Source organism: Odocoileus virginianus, chromosome 1 (genome assembly GCF_023699985.2).
Source record: "Odocoileus virginianus isolate 20LAN1187 ecotype Illinois chromosome 1, Ovbor_1.2, whole genome shotgun sequence".
Lineage (NCBI taxonomy): Eukaryota > Metazoa > Chordata > Mammalia > Artiodactyla > Cervidae > Odocoileus > Odocoileus virginianus.
This window is the reverse complement of record NC_069674.1, coordinates 44707101-44727069: the sequence shown is the minus strand read 5'-3', so window position 1 is coordinate 44727069 and position 19969 is coordinate 44707101. Positions and strand designations below refer to the sequence as shown.

Below are 19969 nucleotides of genomic sequence, written 5' to 3'. Positions count from 1 at the left end.
ACAGAAGAGCAGGAATTCAGCACAACAGTGTCACATTCATAAAGCTCTTTACTACCAGTTAATGAAGAAAGGAAGTTGATGGAATAAAGAGTGCCATTACCATACTTAAGTGATATTTTATGATAACTCTCAGGAACGTAAGAACATTTGAGACATTTACTTTCATCCTTATGATGTAAAGAATAAAGAGATTACTGAAGCAATGACAAAAATCATGCCAGTACAATAATCATTTCTATGGCTATCATGGTTCTATGAAACCAGACAACTTTAAATACATATGACAACATAAGACTAAAACTTACATAGGATTAACTGAGGCATGGGATTCCCACTGATTACTACTTGGGTAGGTATAAACACCCTTTTAATAATAGCTTTATTGAGGTGTAAGTCATGTACACTAAGCCACGTGCATTTAAAGTATCTATGATATATACTCCTACAAATTCATCATCACTATTGATGAACATGGTGATCACACCAAAAACATTTCCTTGTGCCCTTCTGTAATCTATCCCTCCCTGCCCCTCTATCCTCAAACCCCAGACCACTGCAAATCTCCTATCACCGTTGGTTAAGTCTGCACTTTTTAGAATTCTATATAAAGAGAACCATAAGTATGCATTCTTTCTTTCCTTCGGCTTTTTTAACTTCAAAGAATTATTTTGAGATTCCTCCATGTTACTGGGTATAAAAGCATACTTTGGAGACAGTGAGAATTCAGTTCTAGACCACTGCAATGAAGTGAAAACTGCAATAAAAGAGTGAGACAATTTTTTTGGTTTCCCATAGCATATTAAATATGCAATAGCATTATGTCTAAAAAACAATGTACACACTTTAAGAATACTTAATTGCTAAAAAATGCCAACCATAATCTGACAATGCAGAGTTGCCACAAATCTTCAGCATATAAAAAACACAGTATCTGCAAAGTGCAATAAAGTGAAGAGCAATAGTACAAGGCATGCTTGTATTAATACTTCATTCCTTTTTATTACTTAGTAGTATTCCAATGGGGCTTCCCTGGTGGCTCAGGGGTAAACAATGTGCTTGCCAATGCAGGAGACGCAGGTTCAATCCCTGGGTCAGGAAGATCTCCTGGAGAAGGAAATGGAAACCCACTCCAGTATTCTTGCCTAGGAAATCCCATGGACAGAGGAGCCTGGCAGGCTACAGTCCATGGGGTCGCAAAGAGTCTCTACATGTTCAGAGACATTTTAATATATTGAAGAAAATGACTTCAGATCATCATCACTTTCTTACACTGAAATATAACACATCTGTATGTGTATATCTACACACACTGTATATCCCTGTATAATGCATTATTATAAAGGCAAAAATGATCTTTTCTCCTCATTGTTTTCCTTTGAAAAGTGAAAGTGTTAGCTGCTCAGTGGTGGCAATCTTGAGCTTCCCTCATGGATCACAGTAAAAAATCTGCCTGCCATGCAGGAGACCTGGGTTCTATCCCTGGGCTGGGAAGATCCCTTGGAGAAGGTAATGGCAATCCATTCCAGTATTCTGGAGAATCCCCATGGACAAAAGAGTCTGGCGGGATACAGTCCATGGGATGGCAAAGAGTTGGACATGAGTGAGCAACTAAGCACTTAACAACAACAAAATGACTGATTTGTTTCAATAAAAACATAACATACCCACAATAAAAGGCAGCCATAAGCATATAAGTCAGAACTCGGAGAAGCAGGTTTTCCCATTTTCAGTTCAGGTGATAGCAAACTTAAGTCACCAACCATCATGTTCACTGAGGCTCGCTGACTCTACAAAAACAGTAGGTCAAATATTTTAGAGGCAACACAGTTGAGGCAGCTTTCTGTGAAGCGATTTGCATTTAATCAACACAAAAAATATTCATTTGAAATATTTTATTCTCTCTCCGCTTTGAAATATTTTAACCTAATTTCCACTATTATAAACAGCTCTTAAAATCAGTCTCATGAAAATTTAACAGTGAGACTATGGTTACACTGCACATTGTAGACTCCAGATTAAATATTAAGAATCACTGAATCAATAAAATTTAGTACTTTCTTTAAAAATACACTTCACAAGGGCAAGAGGTAGTGCTATTTTCTAACTCTGAAAATTATAAGTAATTTTTAAAAACACACTTTCCTTCCCTACTGACCATTTTCTAAGTATACAGTTTCTAATGTGTCAAAAGGATGATCAATGACAAGAACATGAACCCTGGATTCAGATAAACTCGACTGCAATACTCACTTCGTCATTTACTTGCTATATGACCTTTGGCTTTAATCTCTTTGAGCCTAAATTAATTTGTCCAAAGGAAATTAACTTGTAACTACCTTAGAGTTATTGTAAAGGTAAAGTTAATCACCACACTAATTACTAAGTGTTAATTATCTTCTCCTACCATCCTTATCCTTGTTTCTCAGAGTAGGATAGTTTGGGAGTAATACTTCCAAAGACCAGTAGCTATACTAACACCTGGGAACTTCTTAGAAACACAAAATTTCCACTGCAGAAATGCTGAATAAAAACCTGAATTTTATGCAAACTTGAAACATATAATGTCATATACTAATTTCACCTCAATTTCTAAAAACTGCATTTTAACAAGATTCCGAGGAGAATCACATGCAGTGTAAAGTCTGAAAAGCAATGTTTTTGACTATGGACTACTCTTCAAATTACTCTTCTTTGAGTTAGTACCTCAACCGAAATTAGGGTGAAAAAATGAAGCAAGAGGTGAGTTCAATCCATATTTCAGAATATATCATTTTAAGGGTTTCCCCAGTGGCTCAGATTCTTTACCACTGTGGTGGTAAAGAATCCACCACAGTGCAGGAGACACACAAGACATGGGCTCGATCCCTGGATCGAGATCTCCTGGAGGAGGAAATGGCAACCCACCCCAGTATTCTTGCTAGAAAGTCTCATGGACAGAGGAGCCTGGCTGGGGGGGCGTCACAAAGAGTCGGACACGACTGAAGCAACTGAGCACGCACGTAACAGCTGACAAATCAGTATAAAACAGGAAGAATACCTTGGACTCGTATTTATAGCTGGGAGAATGGCATGCCTTGGTAAACTAATCAGGATTCCTAAGAATAGAGAACTTCTAAAAACACACAGTTCAGTTATTTTTAAGATGTTATCCTAATCTTCAAATAAATATAAACCTTTCAGCAAATTTTACTTGTATAAATTCTCTATAATCAAGCATTTCATTACAGTTTTACATTTTTATTTTCTCATCTTTTTGAGGTACCACATGAAAACCACTGAAACTGTACATAAACAGGTGGCATTATTCTATGACCTGCAGATGACCAATATATAAAGCATTCTGACTTTTACTAGTCAAAGGGGAACTCCACACACAATAAATATTGGCAAGGATTTTGAGAAACTGGAATCCTCATATTATCACTGATGAGTATGTAAAACAGTACAGACACTTTGGAAAACAGCTTTGTTTCTTAGAAAGTGAAACACAGACATCCACCATAAAACCCACTAATTCCTTCCCTAGGAAAACATATCTCCACACAAAAACTTGGATACTGATGTTCACAGAAGCATTATTCATAATAATCAAAAAGTAGAAACCCAAGTACCCACAAACTGATGAATGTAAATACAAAGTACAGTACATCCATACAATGAAATACTATTTGGGCATTTTAAAACCATAATCAAAAAAGACACATGTACCTTAATGTTCACTGCAGCACTATTTACAATAGCTAGGCCATGGAAGCAACCTAGATGTTCATCAACAGATCAATGGATAAAGAAGTTGTGGTGTATATACCCACTGGAATATTATTCAGCCATATAAAGGAATGCATTTCAGTCAGTCCTAATGAGGTGGATGAACCTACAGCCTATTATACAAAGCGAAGTAAGTCAGAAAGAGAATGATAAATATCATATATTAATTATATATATGGAATCTAGAAAGATGGTACTGATGAACCTATCTGCAAGGCAGCAGTAGAGACAGACATAAAGAATGGACTCAGGGACACAGCTGGGGAAGGAGAGGGGTAGGAAGAATTGAGAAAGTAGCAATGAAACATATGGATTATCATGTGTAAAATTATTAAATTGGTGCAAAAACAGTTTCAGTTTTGCATTGTTGAACTTTACCATTTGATACTGGAATACATTCTGAAATAAATGTGGTTAGGTTATAAAAAATTTTTTTAGAAAAGGAATGAATTTCAGGCACATGCTACAAGATGGACAAATCTTGAAAACATTATGCAGACTGAAATATGCTAATCACAAAAAGCCACATATTATATGATTCCATACACAGAAAATGTCCACAATAAGTTCATAGGGACAGAAAGTGGATCAGTGGTTTCCAAGAGACTTAACAGAGGAAGAAAGGAGGAGTGACTGCAAAGAGGTATGGGGTTTCTTTCAGAGGGTGATAAAAATGTTTCAGAATTAGACAGTGGTGACTGATGCAGAATATTGTGACTATATTAAAATTAGTACTGAAATGTACACATTATATGTGAATTATATTTTAATAAAGAGAAATGCTCCCTTGTGATTATATTTTGAAATTACTTACTCTACCAGAAAGAAAAAAATATCACAATATTCTCCCTATTTGATATATGTTATTCCTACAAACTGCCTCTTCTAAGGTAACATGACACCAAATTAATAGCCAATGTCATCAAACTAGAACTTAAACTAAATGGAAAAGATTTAGTTTTTGGGAATCTAAGATTCCCAAGTTTCTAAAAATGCCCACTAATCAAAAAATAGCAAAGCATGTATATCTAAATCTAATCCTTTGACTGGGAGAGCACCAGCAGATAGGGAGACAGGAGATGGCCATCTACTTTTCCTTGTGTATTCCAGCAATTAAATATTTCTTGATGATCATAATTGTTGTTTGCTGTTATTTGGTCTCTAAGTTATGCCCCACTCTTTTGTGACTCCATGGACTGTAGCCCATCGGGCTCCTCTACCCATGGGATTTCCAAGACAAGAATACAGGCATGGGTTGCCATGTCCTTCTCCCAAGGATTGAACCCACGTCTCCTGCACTGACAGATTCTTTACCACTGAGCCACCAGGGAAGCTCCAACTGATAAAATAATTAATGCTAATATTGTCAATGCCATCGACTATAATTTCAGGTTGCTCCTAAAACTTATGGTTAAAAAAATTTAATGCACAACTTTAGAAACTCTTGCTCTAGCATCTAGCTGATAACAGAGTAATAGCTTACACTACACGACATACCTTAACCGAAGGCAAAGATCTTATAATAAATTCCCATATGATGCAAAAGTGCCTAATAATATTAAATGAAGTCTAGAACTTATTTATAAAACCACTATATTTTTACCACAGATTTGGTGAAGTCAAAATCTCCAACAATTCCATGTTGACGGTTTAAAGCAAAAACATTGTTCTGATGAAGTGATCCATGAATTATATCAGCCTTGTGCAATGTATGAAGACCCTGGGCTACACCTTTCATGACCTTTAAAGCTTCCTATAGATAACACAAAAAGAAGTCAGGAAGTAGACAAATCATTTTAATAAATGAACCTTTTCTCTACTTAAAAGACTTTTTCAGAAGTGGCTAAGCTTCCTCAAAATGAACCTTTAAAAACAATACAGCACAGAGAAAGAATTAAAGGCCAGAAGTCCTGATTATGTAACTGGTAATATCATGTAAACATATATATCACATATGTGTGTGTATATATATGTTTAATATGACTTAGAGACTATAGTCTCTAAGAAGACTTGAATTACAAACATTGACCATAGACCATCTAGAAAAGAAAAGAGGCTGAAAGAGTGTTACTGGGCAGAAAGAATCAGGTCATTGTTTACTGTTATTACCAATTCAAATTTACAACAGAAATGAAAGCTACTGCTTAAGACCAAGAGCTATACTATACAATTTACATACAACGCAGCCTAATAGTTATAAGGATTATGCTTTGGTGCCAAAAAGTTCCAACCCCAAGTCCTAGCTCAGCCTCTGGATGAGAAACCCTGTACCAGTCACTTTAATCTCTGTAAGCCTCACTTTTCTAATCTGTATATAATGGGATAACTCATATCCCAGGGGTGATGTGACAATTAAATAATCAAAACTGTACATTGAAAGTGCGCAGCGTACCCTCAACAAACTTTAGGTGATACTTTCTCACTAGACACATCTATGGAAATAATGTGGTTTTTTTTTTTACTTACTTCTGAAGTTAAAGGCATGCTGGACTGAACAGCATTCAGACTTGCCCTAGGATAATATGGGACCATCAGATAAGCCATAGGATCAGACTAAGAAGCAAAACAGGAAATGAGAATCTAAGTGAAAAATTCTTCAATACATCTTCAGTATACAATGATTGTACAAAGTAATTTTTCCACAAAGAATTACTACTCTGCTGTGCAAAATCTTTTAAATTTAATTAGGCCTCAATTGTTCACTTTTGCTTTTTTCTTTTGCTTGGGAGACTGATACAAGAAAACACTGCTAACAATTTATGTCAAAGAGTGTTTCATATATGTTCTTTTCTAGGAGCTCTATGGTTTCGTGTCTTACATTTAGGTATTAAACTATTTTGAGTTTATTTTTGTATATGGTGTGAAAGAATGCTATAATTTCATTGTTTCATATGTCACTATCCAGCTTTCCCAGCACCACTTGTTGAAAAGACTATCTAAATAAACTTAAAAGCTTTGCACAGCAAAGAATCCATCAACAAAATGAAGAAAACCTATGGAATGGGAGAAAATATTAAAAAAATGATGTGACTAACAAGTAGTTCACATCCAAAATATACAAACAGTTCATACAACTTGATATTAAAAATGAAAATAAGCAGAAGAATATATATGTTTCCAAAGAAGACATATAGATGGCTAACAGGCACAGGGAAAGATGTTCAATATCACTAATTATTAGAGAAGTACAAATCAAAACCACAATGAGCCAGCTATCACCTAACAGCTATCAGAAGGGCTATCATCAAAAAAAATCTACAAATAACAAATTTTGGAGAAGATATGGAGAAAAGGGAGCCCTTACATTTTTGGTGGTAATGTAAACTGGTACAGCCACTAAGGAAAACAGATGGAGTTCCTTAAAAAACTAAAAACAGATCCACCATACAATCCAGAAATTCTGCTTCTGGGTATATATCCATAAAACAGTAACAGCAACAACAAAAATCCTAAAGATATATACACTTCAGTGTTCAAAACAGCACTATTTACAGTGGTCAAGACATGGATGTAACCCAAATGTCCATTTACAAATGAGTGAATTAAGAAGATGTGGTATATACAATGGGATATACATTGCCATTTGCCGCAACGTGGATGGACCTAGAGCATATTATGCTTAGTGAAATAACTCAGAGAAAGACAAATATTATATGGTATTATTTATATATGGAATATAAAAAATAATACAAATGAATATATATACAAAACAGAACCAGACTCACAGACATAAAAAACAAACTGTGGTTACCAAACAGGAGATGGAAAGTGCAAGGGACATATGAGGGGAATGGGATTAATAGATACAAACTATTATATATAAAATAGATAAGCAAAAAAGATTTTCTATGTAATACAGGGAATTATACCCATTATCTTACAATGGAATATAATCTGCAAAAATACTGTGCTATGCTGTATACCTGAAATTAACACAAAATTGTAAATCAACTGTATATTCAATTAAAAAATTAAAAGGAATTACTTCTGTAAAGCTTGTAACTAAAACATTTTAAATAAAATATTTTCTGAAAGAGATTAGCATAAAAATTTTACCTTACACAAAAATAAGAATATCAGTGGTAGCAACCCAGATTCTCCTTTAGCTTCTCTCCAAGCTCTGTGATAGGCGGCTGCTCTCTGAATTACCCTGGCTTCCGTGTCGACATCCACAGAATAGCCCTTTTACCCAAAAAAAAAGGAAGTAGAAGTCCTAAGATTAAAATCTCACTCTAATTATATATCATTTCAACTTAAATTTTATGTAAGTTAAAATACATCTAAATTTATTTTTTAATTGCATGAGTAGTTTTCCTATCTGCTTTAAATGATATAATTTTAAAAAGAAAAGAACAATTCTATCAGTAGCTTAAAATATAGTCTACAATATATACCCACTAAGGCCAAATTAACCATCCAACTATTATGATTAACAGTTTTGCAGGTGAATGAAGAGAAGAAATCAAAGAATAAGAGACTGTGTTGGCAAAATAGTTGAGATTTCAAATAGAAACATAAGAAAAATAAGAACTTTGAAGGGCTCTTAGCTAGATTATATTAAGTTCTCCTGAAAAAAGAAAAGCAAGTATATCCTATTAAAAACATGTATTATTTAGGGAAATGAGGGAAACTTTAAATACAAGGTAGTTATGGCAACCAAACTGGAAACATAATCATACCAGCTAATTCATATAATTTAGAAAATAAACAGTGGGTCTTTACTTTCCTATAAAAGTACCACCAACACAAGGTACTTCTCTGAATCTTCCACAAGTCCAGAGAACTTAAACTTACCTTTAAAAGAATTATCTGCCCGTTAACCTCAGAACGAATCAAAGGACGCTTGCTGCTAAGCTCCTTCATAGGCTCAGAATCAAGAAGATCTCTTTCCAAGCTCATTGTAAGAAGACCACCAGAGTTCTAAGAACAAGTTTTTGTTACAGTTCAAGAAACCAAACAACCACAGCACTTTCAAATAACAAAATTACTTACATACCATCAGATGGACTGGATATCATGAACTCTACTGCAGACACCAATAAAATAAAAATATTCAAGTTTTATATTTTTTCTGTTTCCTGGCACTTGAATTCCCACCCAGAATGTAATCACCATACACTTAATCAGGCTACACCTCTATAAGAGATTCTGAAAATGACTGGGATGAACCCTGCTTCCAAGGACCCCTGATGTTTACTTGGGAAACTTAACGTGTTTCCTAAAAAATATTAAAATGATGAAAAATAAAAAGGCTGCAGAATGGGAATGAGAAGTTCAAAAATTAAGACTAACATAGTTCTAGGAACTAACAGAGTTCTAACACCCCTGCCTGTTTGAAATGGAATCCTCAAAATTGAAAATTTCTTTCAAATAATTTAATTCTACTCTGTATTCCTGTATACTGTATTCTGTATACTTTTTAAAAGGAATAACTTTTTGCACTAAAACATGACTATCGACATTTTAAATCAAGCTGAGATTTACTGTGGTACAGTCTTATTAATAGTAACAAGGACTGTGAAATTATTTTTTTTTAAGTGTTGTAACCGTATTTAAGTAATCCACAATATATAATCAACCTACAGGGGATTTCCTAAAGCACATATCACAGGAAAACACCTTAAAATAATTAAGGGTATCCATAAGCCATGATTCTACCTTTTCATAATCTTTCACGATAAAACAGATTAGCGTATTTTTGAAATTAATTTTCAAGCCCCATATGGTATCACATACTTATTCATGCATCCTGCATAAAATAGTCTCTAAGAAAAATTAAATAATTGCAAGAAAAATCTCACATTATTTTAAAGTCTAGTCTGAAAAGATTATTCAGTAATTGCTTTAACAGTTTACAGGAATTTAATCTTATATATTTATCAGTTCAGACATCTATGTGAACATTCCTTTAGGTACTATATTTAAACTATTATCATGAACTTAAAGACAATGTTAAAGAATAAACATCTCCTCTAGACCCTCATGGGCAGCAGACAAAATAATAAAACACAGAGTTAACAGACTCTGCTCTGAGAGCCAGAGTTAACCAATCCTGCTCCACAGTGTCCTATCTAACATACTGATCTAGCTTTGAATCCTGACTGCCTAGAAAATCATACTCACATGAACATATCTACCTTAACTTCTACCTCAACTTCTCCAGGATAATTTTTCCAGCCTGCTTTAAAAGATGCATTCTGTTTATAAATTCTTCATGACTATCAGTCCTGCTTTTATTCTAACTCTTAGAACAGGAGGTAAAATTGCTTTATCATTTCAAAAAATAAACACCTTTAATTCAAATAAGTGCCATGCAAAATGTTTTCTCTTTAGTCAAGAGAAGAGAAAATACAGAAAACATGCAAATTGATATAAAAATTAGAAATACAGTATGCAAGTATGAAAGACAGTCTTGAGAAAGTCCTAACAATACTAAAAATCATTCAGCAGAAACATTTTTATAGTGAAAATATTATAGATTTAACATTGACACATAATTGTAACATCATCACTTTTCAGCATTCTGCATAGTAGTAATTCTCAAAGGAAACAAAGCTTACCATGTACTTAAGTAATCCTATTTCAGGATGAAGTAGAGGAAGCTCAGGGAACCATTTTTGTACTAAGCTACTCAACTTCGCCTAAATTTTAAAAATAAATTTTTTTATTATAGATAAATGTATATTCAACTGTATATCCTGGTACCTCCCTTACTAAACATCTAACAAGATGTCTTATCTAATAATATATAACCTCATAAGACATAAAATCACTGATTTTGCCTTCTACTACAATAAATGAAAACCAAGCTTCAACTTTGAACTAAATTAGCCATCTTACTAACAGAAGAAAAAGTTAATTACAAATTTTAAGCTTGGCTTACATATACAGGCACAAAATCTTGCCTAAGGTCAAAGTCCACACTCACTTCCAAGCTAAAATGAAAAAATGTGATGAAAAATCAACTGGAATCATAAATTGTCACTCAAAATATAAGAACACAGTAACATTTTAAAATACTGGCTATTTCATTTAGGAAAAAAATAAATCATAAAAGCCTGGAAAGAAAAAAATAAATATGGAGCTCCACAAAAGCTACTTTGAAGCAAATGTGTCAACTGAATATCCTTAGAAAAGTCACTTATCACATGTTTTAGTCAGTAAAATTTCCAGACATTTATTAAGTTCACGGGAGACAGTTATTTTATACAAGATTCACAAGGTGAATAATGAAGTACACATAGTAAGTTTGCTACATTTAATAAAGTGCCTATTATTTTCATAGTACTTTTATTCTTCAGAGCACTGTTTCTTACCTTCCTTTTCTTCCCATAACATCCCTAAAATATAAAATGCAATACTGTTTCCATTTTAAAGACAAGATATGCTGACTGATGCTTCCAAAGTTAACAAAAATCAGTGGTAAAACTTACCCTCAACTCAGTAGTTTTATTTTGTAAAACTCAACTAAATTACGGTGCCCTGTTAATGTTTTCACTGCAGTTTTAAGCTAAAATAATAATCATATAGATTTTAATAAAGGAAAAATCTTTGGGCTTTATGTTAAACAGAAAACAAGTAGTGTGCAAAATTGTCTGTGATATAACCTTGATTCTTGTAAAAATAAGACTAAAAGGAAGATAAGTCAAAAGTTTAATGTAATGATACTACTGTTTGGCAACCTACTCCAGTATTCTTGCCTGGAGAATCCCATGGAGAGAGAAGCCTGGTTAGGCTACAGTCCACGGGGTCGCAAAGAGTCGGACACGACTGGGCGACTTCACTCACTCACCACCGACTGAGAAAGTTACAGATGATATTTCTTTATACTTTTCTGCAATTTTCACATCTGGAACAACGGTTATGAAATATTTTGTCATCAGAAATTGATATCTAAGTTCACATAAATATTATTCTATCAACAGTTAGTTGCATATTTGTGTCTGACTCTTTGCGACACCATGGACTACAGACTGCCAGGATCCTCTGTCCAAGGAATTCTCCAGGCAAGACTACCAGAGTGGATAGTCAAGCCCTTCTCCAAGGGATCTTCCCAACACAGGGATCAAACCCACATCTCCTGCATTGCAGGCAAATTACCACCTGACCCACCAGGGAAGCCCCCATACCAACATAACTATGCCAATAAAACCTCTAGCCTTGTGATTACAGTCCACTTCATAAAAACAGATATTGGAATACAATTTTTAGAGTTAAAACTAATTCAACATTTCAAAGAATCAAATACTTACATATTCCTCCTGCTCATGATAAATTCTCTGAAAGACACTATTCCGTAACTGAGTTATTTCTTGTTTCATTTTTTCAATCTCAGATCCATCATGGTCATCAGACTTTAACCAGAAAGAAAAAAGTGACTTTACAGGCTTATTAAAGTAGACTGAAAACAAGTTCTTCCTAGTAAGAATTAATGCAACTTCTATGGCAAATCACTGTCTGATTTTTATGTATCCTTCCATATCTAGCACTTAACATTTCCTCATAATTGTCGAATTAATATTAGTTTATTCTAACCCTGAATTTTCCAAAACCTACAAAAAGGGATTATAAAAATAAAGCCATAAGTCTATTACATAGATTTTTCTTATCTCTTAATTTGCTGTAAATTTTCTCTAAGATGACCAACTGCCACTTTAAAATAAATATCAAGAATAGGAACCAGAATACAATTAAATTCCATGAATCTCTCCATGTAAGACTTGACTTTAAAGAATCAGTAAACATGTGGCATGCCTACTACAGGAAAAACAATGTAGGACTCATAAAGACTCTGTAAACACTAATGATAATAAGTCTCCTTAGAAAGTACATGTCTTTAAGGTTAGATTAACAGTTAAAAAATTCAACTAAAAAAGACCTCACGTCCTACAGCCCAGAATAGGATAAAACCAGAAAAATTTTAAACTATTAAATTAGTTCCACTCCATGCTTAACTGCTCCAATGAGGAAGAAAGCTAATTCAAGTTGCATTAAGATATAATGTAAACCCCTTTGATAAGTAAATGGAATTTATTCACAAAGTTTCAAGCCTAAAGGCTAAAAGTGTCCTAATTCTTCTTGTTCTATTACATGTGTAAACATTTAAAATATCTGCAAGAAATACTACATCCAGCCATTAAAAAGAGAGTTAACAAAAGATATCCTGATCTTTATGACAAAATCCTACCTTTAGGGGAGCACCCTGTCACCTCTCAGCATGTAACAGGCTTGTTTTTAATAGACATTGTAACAGTCCAAGTGAAAAGTTTTTTAAATTACTCAAAAACGTTTATGTTACTAACAACCAAAGCAACCTTGTAAAATGTTTTTAGAAAACATTCCATGACATAAAAAATGCTTTACATTATTAACGTAGTAACTTACAAATACAGACGGAAAAAGAGAGAAAATATATAAAACAAAAAATGAATAATTTTAAAGAGTGTATTTAAGAAGCAGACCCCAAGTAAAATTAGGTACACACAGAGTTCATTAAGAACCAACTGTTTTCTTACTTCTTCCAAATTATTCTTTTCAACCAATTTCCATCTCAGTCGAGCCTTTAAGCTTTTCAGTGTCTTTTTAATGGAGAGCAAGTGATCCACGCTGGGGCTCTTATTTAAACATTCAATAATCTGTTTCTTAAACTAAGTGAGAGAAAGAGTTGTTATATTTTCAACACACAAACAGTAATATTTATTGAATAGTCACCTGACCACTCTCTCTATTAAGATTCAATTAATATTTACTGAGCTCAGATTGAAATAAAAAATTCTACAATTTTCAAGAAGACAGTTCTACCCACTGACTTCTTGATTTTCTGCATATCTATTTAAAAGAATATCATTCTAGCAATCAAAGGAGCAAAGGTAAAAAATATTTCAAGCTGGACATACAGTGAGACACACTTTGCCACAGAAAATACAAAAGGGAATTTCCAGTGAGGGTGTAAACTGAATTTATCTTTTTCAAAAGTAGCTTGACAATATATATCAAGTTTCAAGAATATTCATTCCTTTTGAATAAGTAATTAATGATTTTTAGGAATCTACTTGAGGAAATACACAAGATTATGTACAAAAACTACATACAGTTTCAAGGTAAAAAAAAATGGAAGTAAACTTAATATCTAACACAGATGAAAGGCTAAATAACATCATATATCTATGCAAGAGATGATGTTTAATTCACTCACAATCACAGTACAGAAGAATTATTAATCATATGGGAAAATGTTCATGAAAAATCATTAAATGACAAAAACATTTTCAAAACAGTTTACAAAATGATGCAACACACATAATATTCATATGTACATATAATTTACCATTTAAAAAGGAAATACTCTGAAAACTAGCACTGAATATCTCTTAAGCTAAGGGGAATACAATCAATGTTTTTATTTCTTCTCCTTATCTTTCTGTATATAGCAAGTTTTCTACTGTAAAGTTGTAAAAGCACAAAGAAAAAGATAAAAGTTATGTTTTGGAGAGTGTAAGAAAAACCAAAGATTTAAAAAAAAAAAACTCAATGTATTTTATCAGTAAAATTGCCATTTCCACTATAGGGTGAGTTTAATTATAAACCAGCTAACAATAGCTATAGTATTTTTCCAGTAATAGTAAATAATTTATCTACACACTGGGTATTAACTACTTAAGAAAAGTTTAAGTATTAAAAATTTCAAAGCATCTGTATATAAGACCAATAATATAAAGCATACTCCAACCTCAACACTGTCCTTGTACTTGGATTGTACTGTGGCAATAAGGCTTTCCTCTGAACGGATCTTTTGTAGTACTTGACTATATGTTTTTAAAATGATCTCCTTGTCTGCATCACCTTGTTCCTAAATGAAATTACACACACAGAATTATATAAAAGTAAAAATTAAAACTTTTGATGACAACGGAAAAAATTCAAAATGATACCTTTAACAAATTTGTATATTTCAAAATATTTTTAAACATAGATCTTTTTCTAGGGAGAAGAGAAACTGATGTCAAAGATGTTCATATGGGAAATTTTATTCCTGTAACACTATTATTCCTAAAGCTGTCTAAACTAGAGCATTAAAAGAAATCAGGAATACTACTATGCTAAATATAAAAACTAAACAATATAAAGAACTTCAAAACTATTTTTATTAACAACCATGTCTAAAATCAAGCCTGACAAAACCATCTAAATAAGGACAACTTGACAGTTGATGGTGGGGAAATACAGTAATGCATATGTATTTTTTTAATGTCACTTTGTATAAAATTACAAAGGGAAAAGAGAAACAAGGAAAATAAAGAACATAATCAACCAAAATAAACAATATAACCAAAATAAAGAACATAACCAATTTAGTAAGCAACCTAAAAAGCTGGTTAGGAGTCCCAGTGAGCAGTATTAACATTACAAAATACACTAATTTTTAGCTATACACAGAATATATAGAGTACAGAAAGAGAGCTACTAATCAATCTTGTGTATTCACTTCCAAAAGGTCTCTCAGATTTTATTTCAAGTTTTTACAAACTCTGAAGTCTTATCTTGTGGTTACGGGGTATGACAGACTTAAGAATTAAGTGCTATTGAAATCTGACAGAATCAGATTAACCTTAGAGTTGTTTTCCTAGAATTAAACATTAGATTTTTTTTTTCTTGATGTGAAATATCCTACTAAAATGAAAATATTACCCTGTGGAAGAATAAAACTTCTCATTGTGTTTGGATTAGAACTTGGCAGTATTAGTATTTCAGACAGGCTTTTACAAGGAAAGCTAAGTCTACCTAGTTAAAAAAAACACTTAGCTTTAAGGAATATCAGTACTCACAATCTGAGATATCTCCAGCTCCTTGCAGACACCTGACTCGGTATTCTCCAGGATTTCATCAATATTATCAATTATGTCATCAGAAATCAGTGATTCTTCCCCAGACAGATCAAACGCCTCATTTGTAAAAATAAAAACATGAATTATCTCATTTAATTATTTCAATTAGTATGATATCCTTATACTTGGAGCAGAGCATTAGCCTATGTATTGCATAATGTGGGGGAAATAAACATAAGAAATATAAAGCACTACCTTCAAAAACCTTATGCATGGGAAAAGAAAAGGTACACACACCTTACACACTTAAAGAAAACACAGACTTTGTTAAAGTAATTAGTGGTTAAGAGACATGAGAGGACAATACAGAGGAAAAGTATGAGAAAAAAACAGGGACAAGACCAAGATGTTTTGAGGGAATAATTAAAAGAGACTGTCCAACTAAAAACTGGTAAAGAACGTTGACTGCTCAGGTGGCAAGTTCAAACTGGACAGATGGTAGGTAGACAAAACCAGCCTTTATACAAAGGAATGGGTATGATTATACCTGATATTTAATGATGACCCACTAGTATTGAGGAATCTAAAGAATAAAAGTTAAAAATTAAACTCTGACAGTTTTCATCTCATTAAGAAAACTAAGGTAATTCCTATCAGGAAACAGGCTTTATAATAAGGTACAAAATAGAATAAAATCATGAGTCAAAATTATAATATAGAACATAATGGTCATAAGCAGTCACTCTGATTTCAGAGGTTCAAATTTATGATTATGGAGGTCTAGATTTGGGAAACAGCAATGGAAATGAACGATAACAGACAACCTAAACAGAAGGATGATTCTGAAACAAAAGAAGACAAAGAAATAACTTAGTTAATGTTAATGAATCCAAAAGAAAGCATCAAAAAAGAAGAATTCTAGAAGTAGCTGGAGATTAAAAGCTTTTTTTTTCCAAAACAAAGCCAGAAATGCATATTTGGAAACCAATCACACAGAGAGATACATGAGACCACAGGTGTCTTTGTCCTTGCTCAGGAGGTTGCAAAGCAGACAGAATAACAGAGAATCAGTAACAAAATTAGGCCAAAATTCAGTTAGGGTTCTGAGTACATTATACAAACCCATGCCTCAAAGCCTTTTAGAAAATTATGTAGTGTTTTCACAATAATAAATAGGAACTAAAAAAACTGTAAGCCATCTTTTCTAATATTTAATAACGAGACTAATATTTCCCATTTTAGGTATCTTTAAGACATTTAAGATCATTAAAATCTGAATGACTTAAACACTGCCAAACATTTTAACCATGACTAGTTAGCCAACTAATGTTAAAACACATATATCTTTCTAAAAAAGAAACCAAAAAGAGAAAAGCTCTATCTTCTAAAGCACATACTGTTATCGCTACACTATAGGTGTAAAATAAACACTTCAGTTGTAATAAACTCCATATATTATCTTACACCTGTTGCTTGACTGAAATTGTTTTCATATACATCCTAAACAGAGAATGTAAATACCTCACTCTTCTGTCCCAGCATTCTCAATTTTTTCTCTTTTTTTCTCTCTCTCTCCCCCTCCCCTCCCTTGCTCTCAGAAAAAAGTAAATTACATGTGGAAAATTTAAAAACATATATTCCCTGGTTTATGCTACAACATCACCAGGCAACAGAACTCCTGTTACCTTTAAAGTACTCTGGAACCATGCTACAAGACGTTGTATACAAGTCTCTGTTTCACTTCTAACACTGGTGAACTCCTCTCTTTTATTACACCTCCAGTCATTAAATTTATCCAGTATTTCTTCAGAGTTAATTCCTTCTTTGGCCTGTCCATATACTGCTTCTAAAGAGGCTGACAAATCCTGCAGAGAGATACTTCTGTTTATTAAAGTTAATTAACTTTATATTAAGAGTAAATAAAGCACCATATTAGAATCTGAGAGACAGTGAAGTGATATATTGAATCCCTATCTTCGAGAAGTTTATAAATAAAACTTTGAATATCTAAACATAAAAGCATAAAACTACCTAGAAGGTGATTTATTTGGATTATAATAGTAAAAGTCCATTAAATGAATTAAGGTTATAAACAGAAGGCTTTACAGTCTTAGGTTTTTAATTAAGTAGAAAGTATCCTCTTTTCTCTGACTTTACATAAGAATCTATTTTGTCCTGATATGGAAGTTTCTAAGGGCTACTGCTAAGTAAAAATAAACACACCAAATTGTACAAATAATTCCAATTAAGGAAAGATATTAAGCACAGATATCTAGACAGCATATTAAAAAGTAGAGACATCACTTTGACAACAAAGGTCCATATACTTTTGATCTTCCCAGTAGTCATGTATGGATGTGAGAGCTGGACAATAAAAAAGGCTGAGCACTGAAGAATTGATGCTTTCAAACTATAGTGTTGTAGAAGACTCTTGAGTGTCCCTTGGATGCAAACAGATCAAACCAGTCAATCCTAAAGGAAATCAATCCTGAACATTCACTGGAAGGACTGATGCTCAAGCTTAAGCTCCAATACTTTGGCCACCTGACACGAAGAGCCAACTCATTGGAAATGACCCTGATGCTGGGAAAGACTGAAGGCAGGAGGAGAAGGGGGCAACAGAGGATGAAGTGATTGGATGGCATTATCGACTCAATGGACATGAATTCGAGCCAACTCTGGGAAACAGTGAAGGACAAGGAAGACTGGCATACTGCAGTCCATAGGGTCGCAACGAGCTGTACATGACCGAACTACTGAACAAGAATATACATTTAAAAGCAGTTTTAGAAAGGACTGGAAGAGACAAGAGAGCCTGATGGCTCCCTCCAGGACTAAGACCTGAGAAACATCAGAGAGACAAGAGGAAAACTTAATAGATCCAGAAAATTTTATCACAAAACTGAAAAACCCTTAGAAAGAAAGAAGATGGTTGGTATTTAGCACTGAATGAATACAATCACTGCAAGTAGGAGACAGCCTGTACCACAGCAGAGAATCATCTTGAGAAAAGAGAAATTTTCTTCATATGTTCTTCTCTCTTCCTCAGACTGGGCAAGAAAGCAGCAGCACAAACAAGAGGCAATGGGTTTATACAAGCACAGTACAGAAAACTAGATGAGGCAAAAAGTGATAACCAGGACAGAAGAGTTGGCCAAGCATTCTTCCCCTTCCCCTGAATACCCAGCAGCATTTACACCTAAGGGTAGCAGCCCCTGGAAAAGAGGAAAGGCTGATGGAGAGGGACTGAGATGTCCACTGAAGAGTAAGATTATCTAGAGCAGAAGCCAATAAGTAGTAGTTGAGCCCAGACTGCAACCCTGTAAGTTCTGAGAAGCAAGCCTATCCTATTCCCTAAATCCACCTGCAGTCTCCAAAGTTATGGTCCAAGCTTTCACTCTTCCCAAGGTCCCTCTCCCACACTAACACATACGCACATAACAGCACACCAAGACAGTTGATAATTCTTCAAGAGAATGTGCAGTCCTGAGGAGAAGTACTGTGTCAACAATGCAAGTACTCTGAAAGAAATACAACAAACTAAGCCACCTTATAAAAAGGAAGCAAAATCAATGGCCCAGATCATAGTAAGAACTCAAAATAAGCATAACAAATCTTCTCAAAAATAGAAAGAATATTGGAAACATAAAGCAAGACCAAGTAATTATAAATAATAACCAACTGAAATTATTAAGCATGAAAGAAATAATTTTTGAAATAAAGAACACAATGGTTTGGTTAAATGGCAGAAGAAATACAGCAAAGAATCAATTAGTGACTATTGATTAGGACAGAAATAAGACTCATATCAACAACTACAGAAATAAGAAAACAATGAATTATTATTGTTAAAAATCTTAAGAGAAAATGGCCTTTGGATCTAAGATATTTTATAGTTCATTAAATAACTATTGAAAAGAATTTAAATGTAAGCAACTGCTTAAATATTTGAATTGTTTAAATATGGTATCTTGAGACATTTAATACCTCACAAAATCAACCACTCAAACCCTGCTTTAAAGGACTCTCAGAGAGTACTCTAAAATACAGAGTGAACCAAAAGATATCCAACAATTTATGAAGTAAGAATCAGAAAATAACTCAACTCTACAAAGTTTATTACTTGAGTTATCATATACAATACCTGTAACAATCTGTGAGTAAAATCGTAGACAACAATTGTGGTTGTTTGGTTAGCTGGTATTTGGGAGAGAGATACAGACAGACAAGACCCACCAGAGGCAAGTGAGAATGTTCTAAGGTATAAAGGGAAGAGGGTAGAAAAGGAGGAAAAAAAAATAAATCATGATAAACAGAAACACAAAAATGATCACAGAAATAAGTTCTAATAAAATAGTAATTATATATAAACCAAC

At 33.5% G+C, this 19969-nt stretch overlaps 1 protein-coding gene across 4 annotated transcripts in view; it reads right to left on the bottom strand.

Moving 5' to 3' along the window:
- Positions 1 to 19969, bottom strand: part of STK31 (serine/threonine kinase 31) — a 101349-nt gene that overhangs the window by 53337 nt on the left and 28043 nt on the right. For 3 of the 4 annotated variants that reach the window (XR_011487683.1, XM_070467495.1, XM_070467499.1), the window contains exons 12-22: positions 17279 to 17458; positions 15594 to 15710; positions 14498 to 14617; positions 13284 to 13415; positions 12021 to 12122; positions 10329 to 10409; positions 8563 to 8688; positions 7825 to 7950; positions 6235 to 6321; positions 5372 to 5521; positions 1665 to 1787 (exon numbers count right to left, since the gene is read on the bottom strand). Coding sequence is in view for 3 of the 4 variants with exons in the window: in XM_070467495.1 (XP_070323596.1) it covers positions 1665 to 1787; positions 5372 to 5521; positions 6235 to 6321; positions 7825 to 7950; positions 8563 to 8688; positions 10329 to 10409; positions 12021 to 12122; positions 13284 to 13415; positions 14498 to 14617; positions 15594 to 15710; positions 17279 to 17458 (1344 nt within the window). In the remaining variant the exon portion in view is untranslated. The remainder of the gene's footprint in view (positions 1 to 1664; positions 1788 to 5371; positions 5522 to 6234; positions 6322 to 7824; positions 7951 to 8562; positions 8689 to 10328; positions 10410 to 12020; positions 12123 to 13283; positions 13416 to 14497; positions 14618 to 15593; positions 15711 to 17278; positions 17459 to 19969) is intronic. The other variant, XM_070467505.1, reaches the window with a different exon arrangement.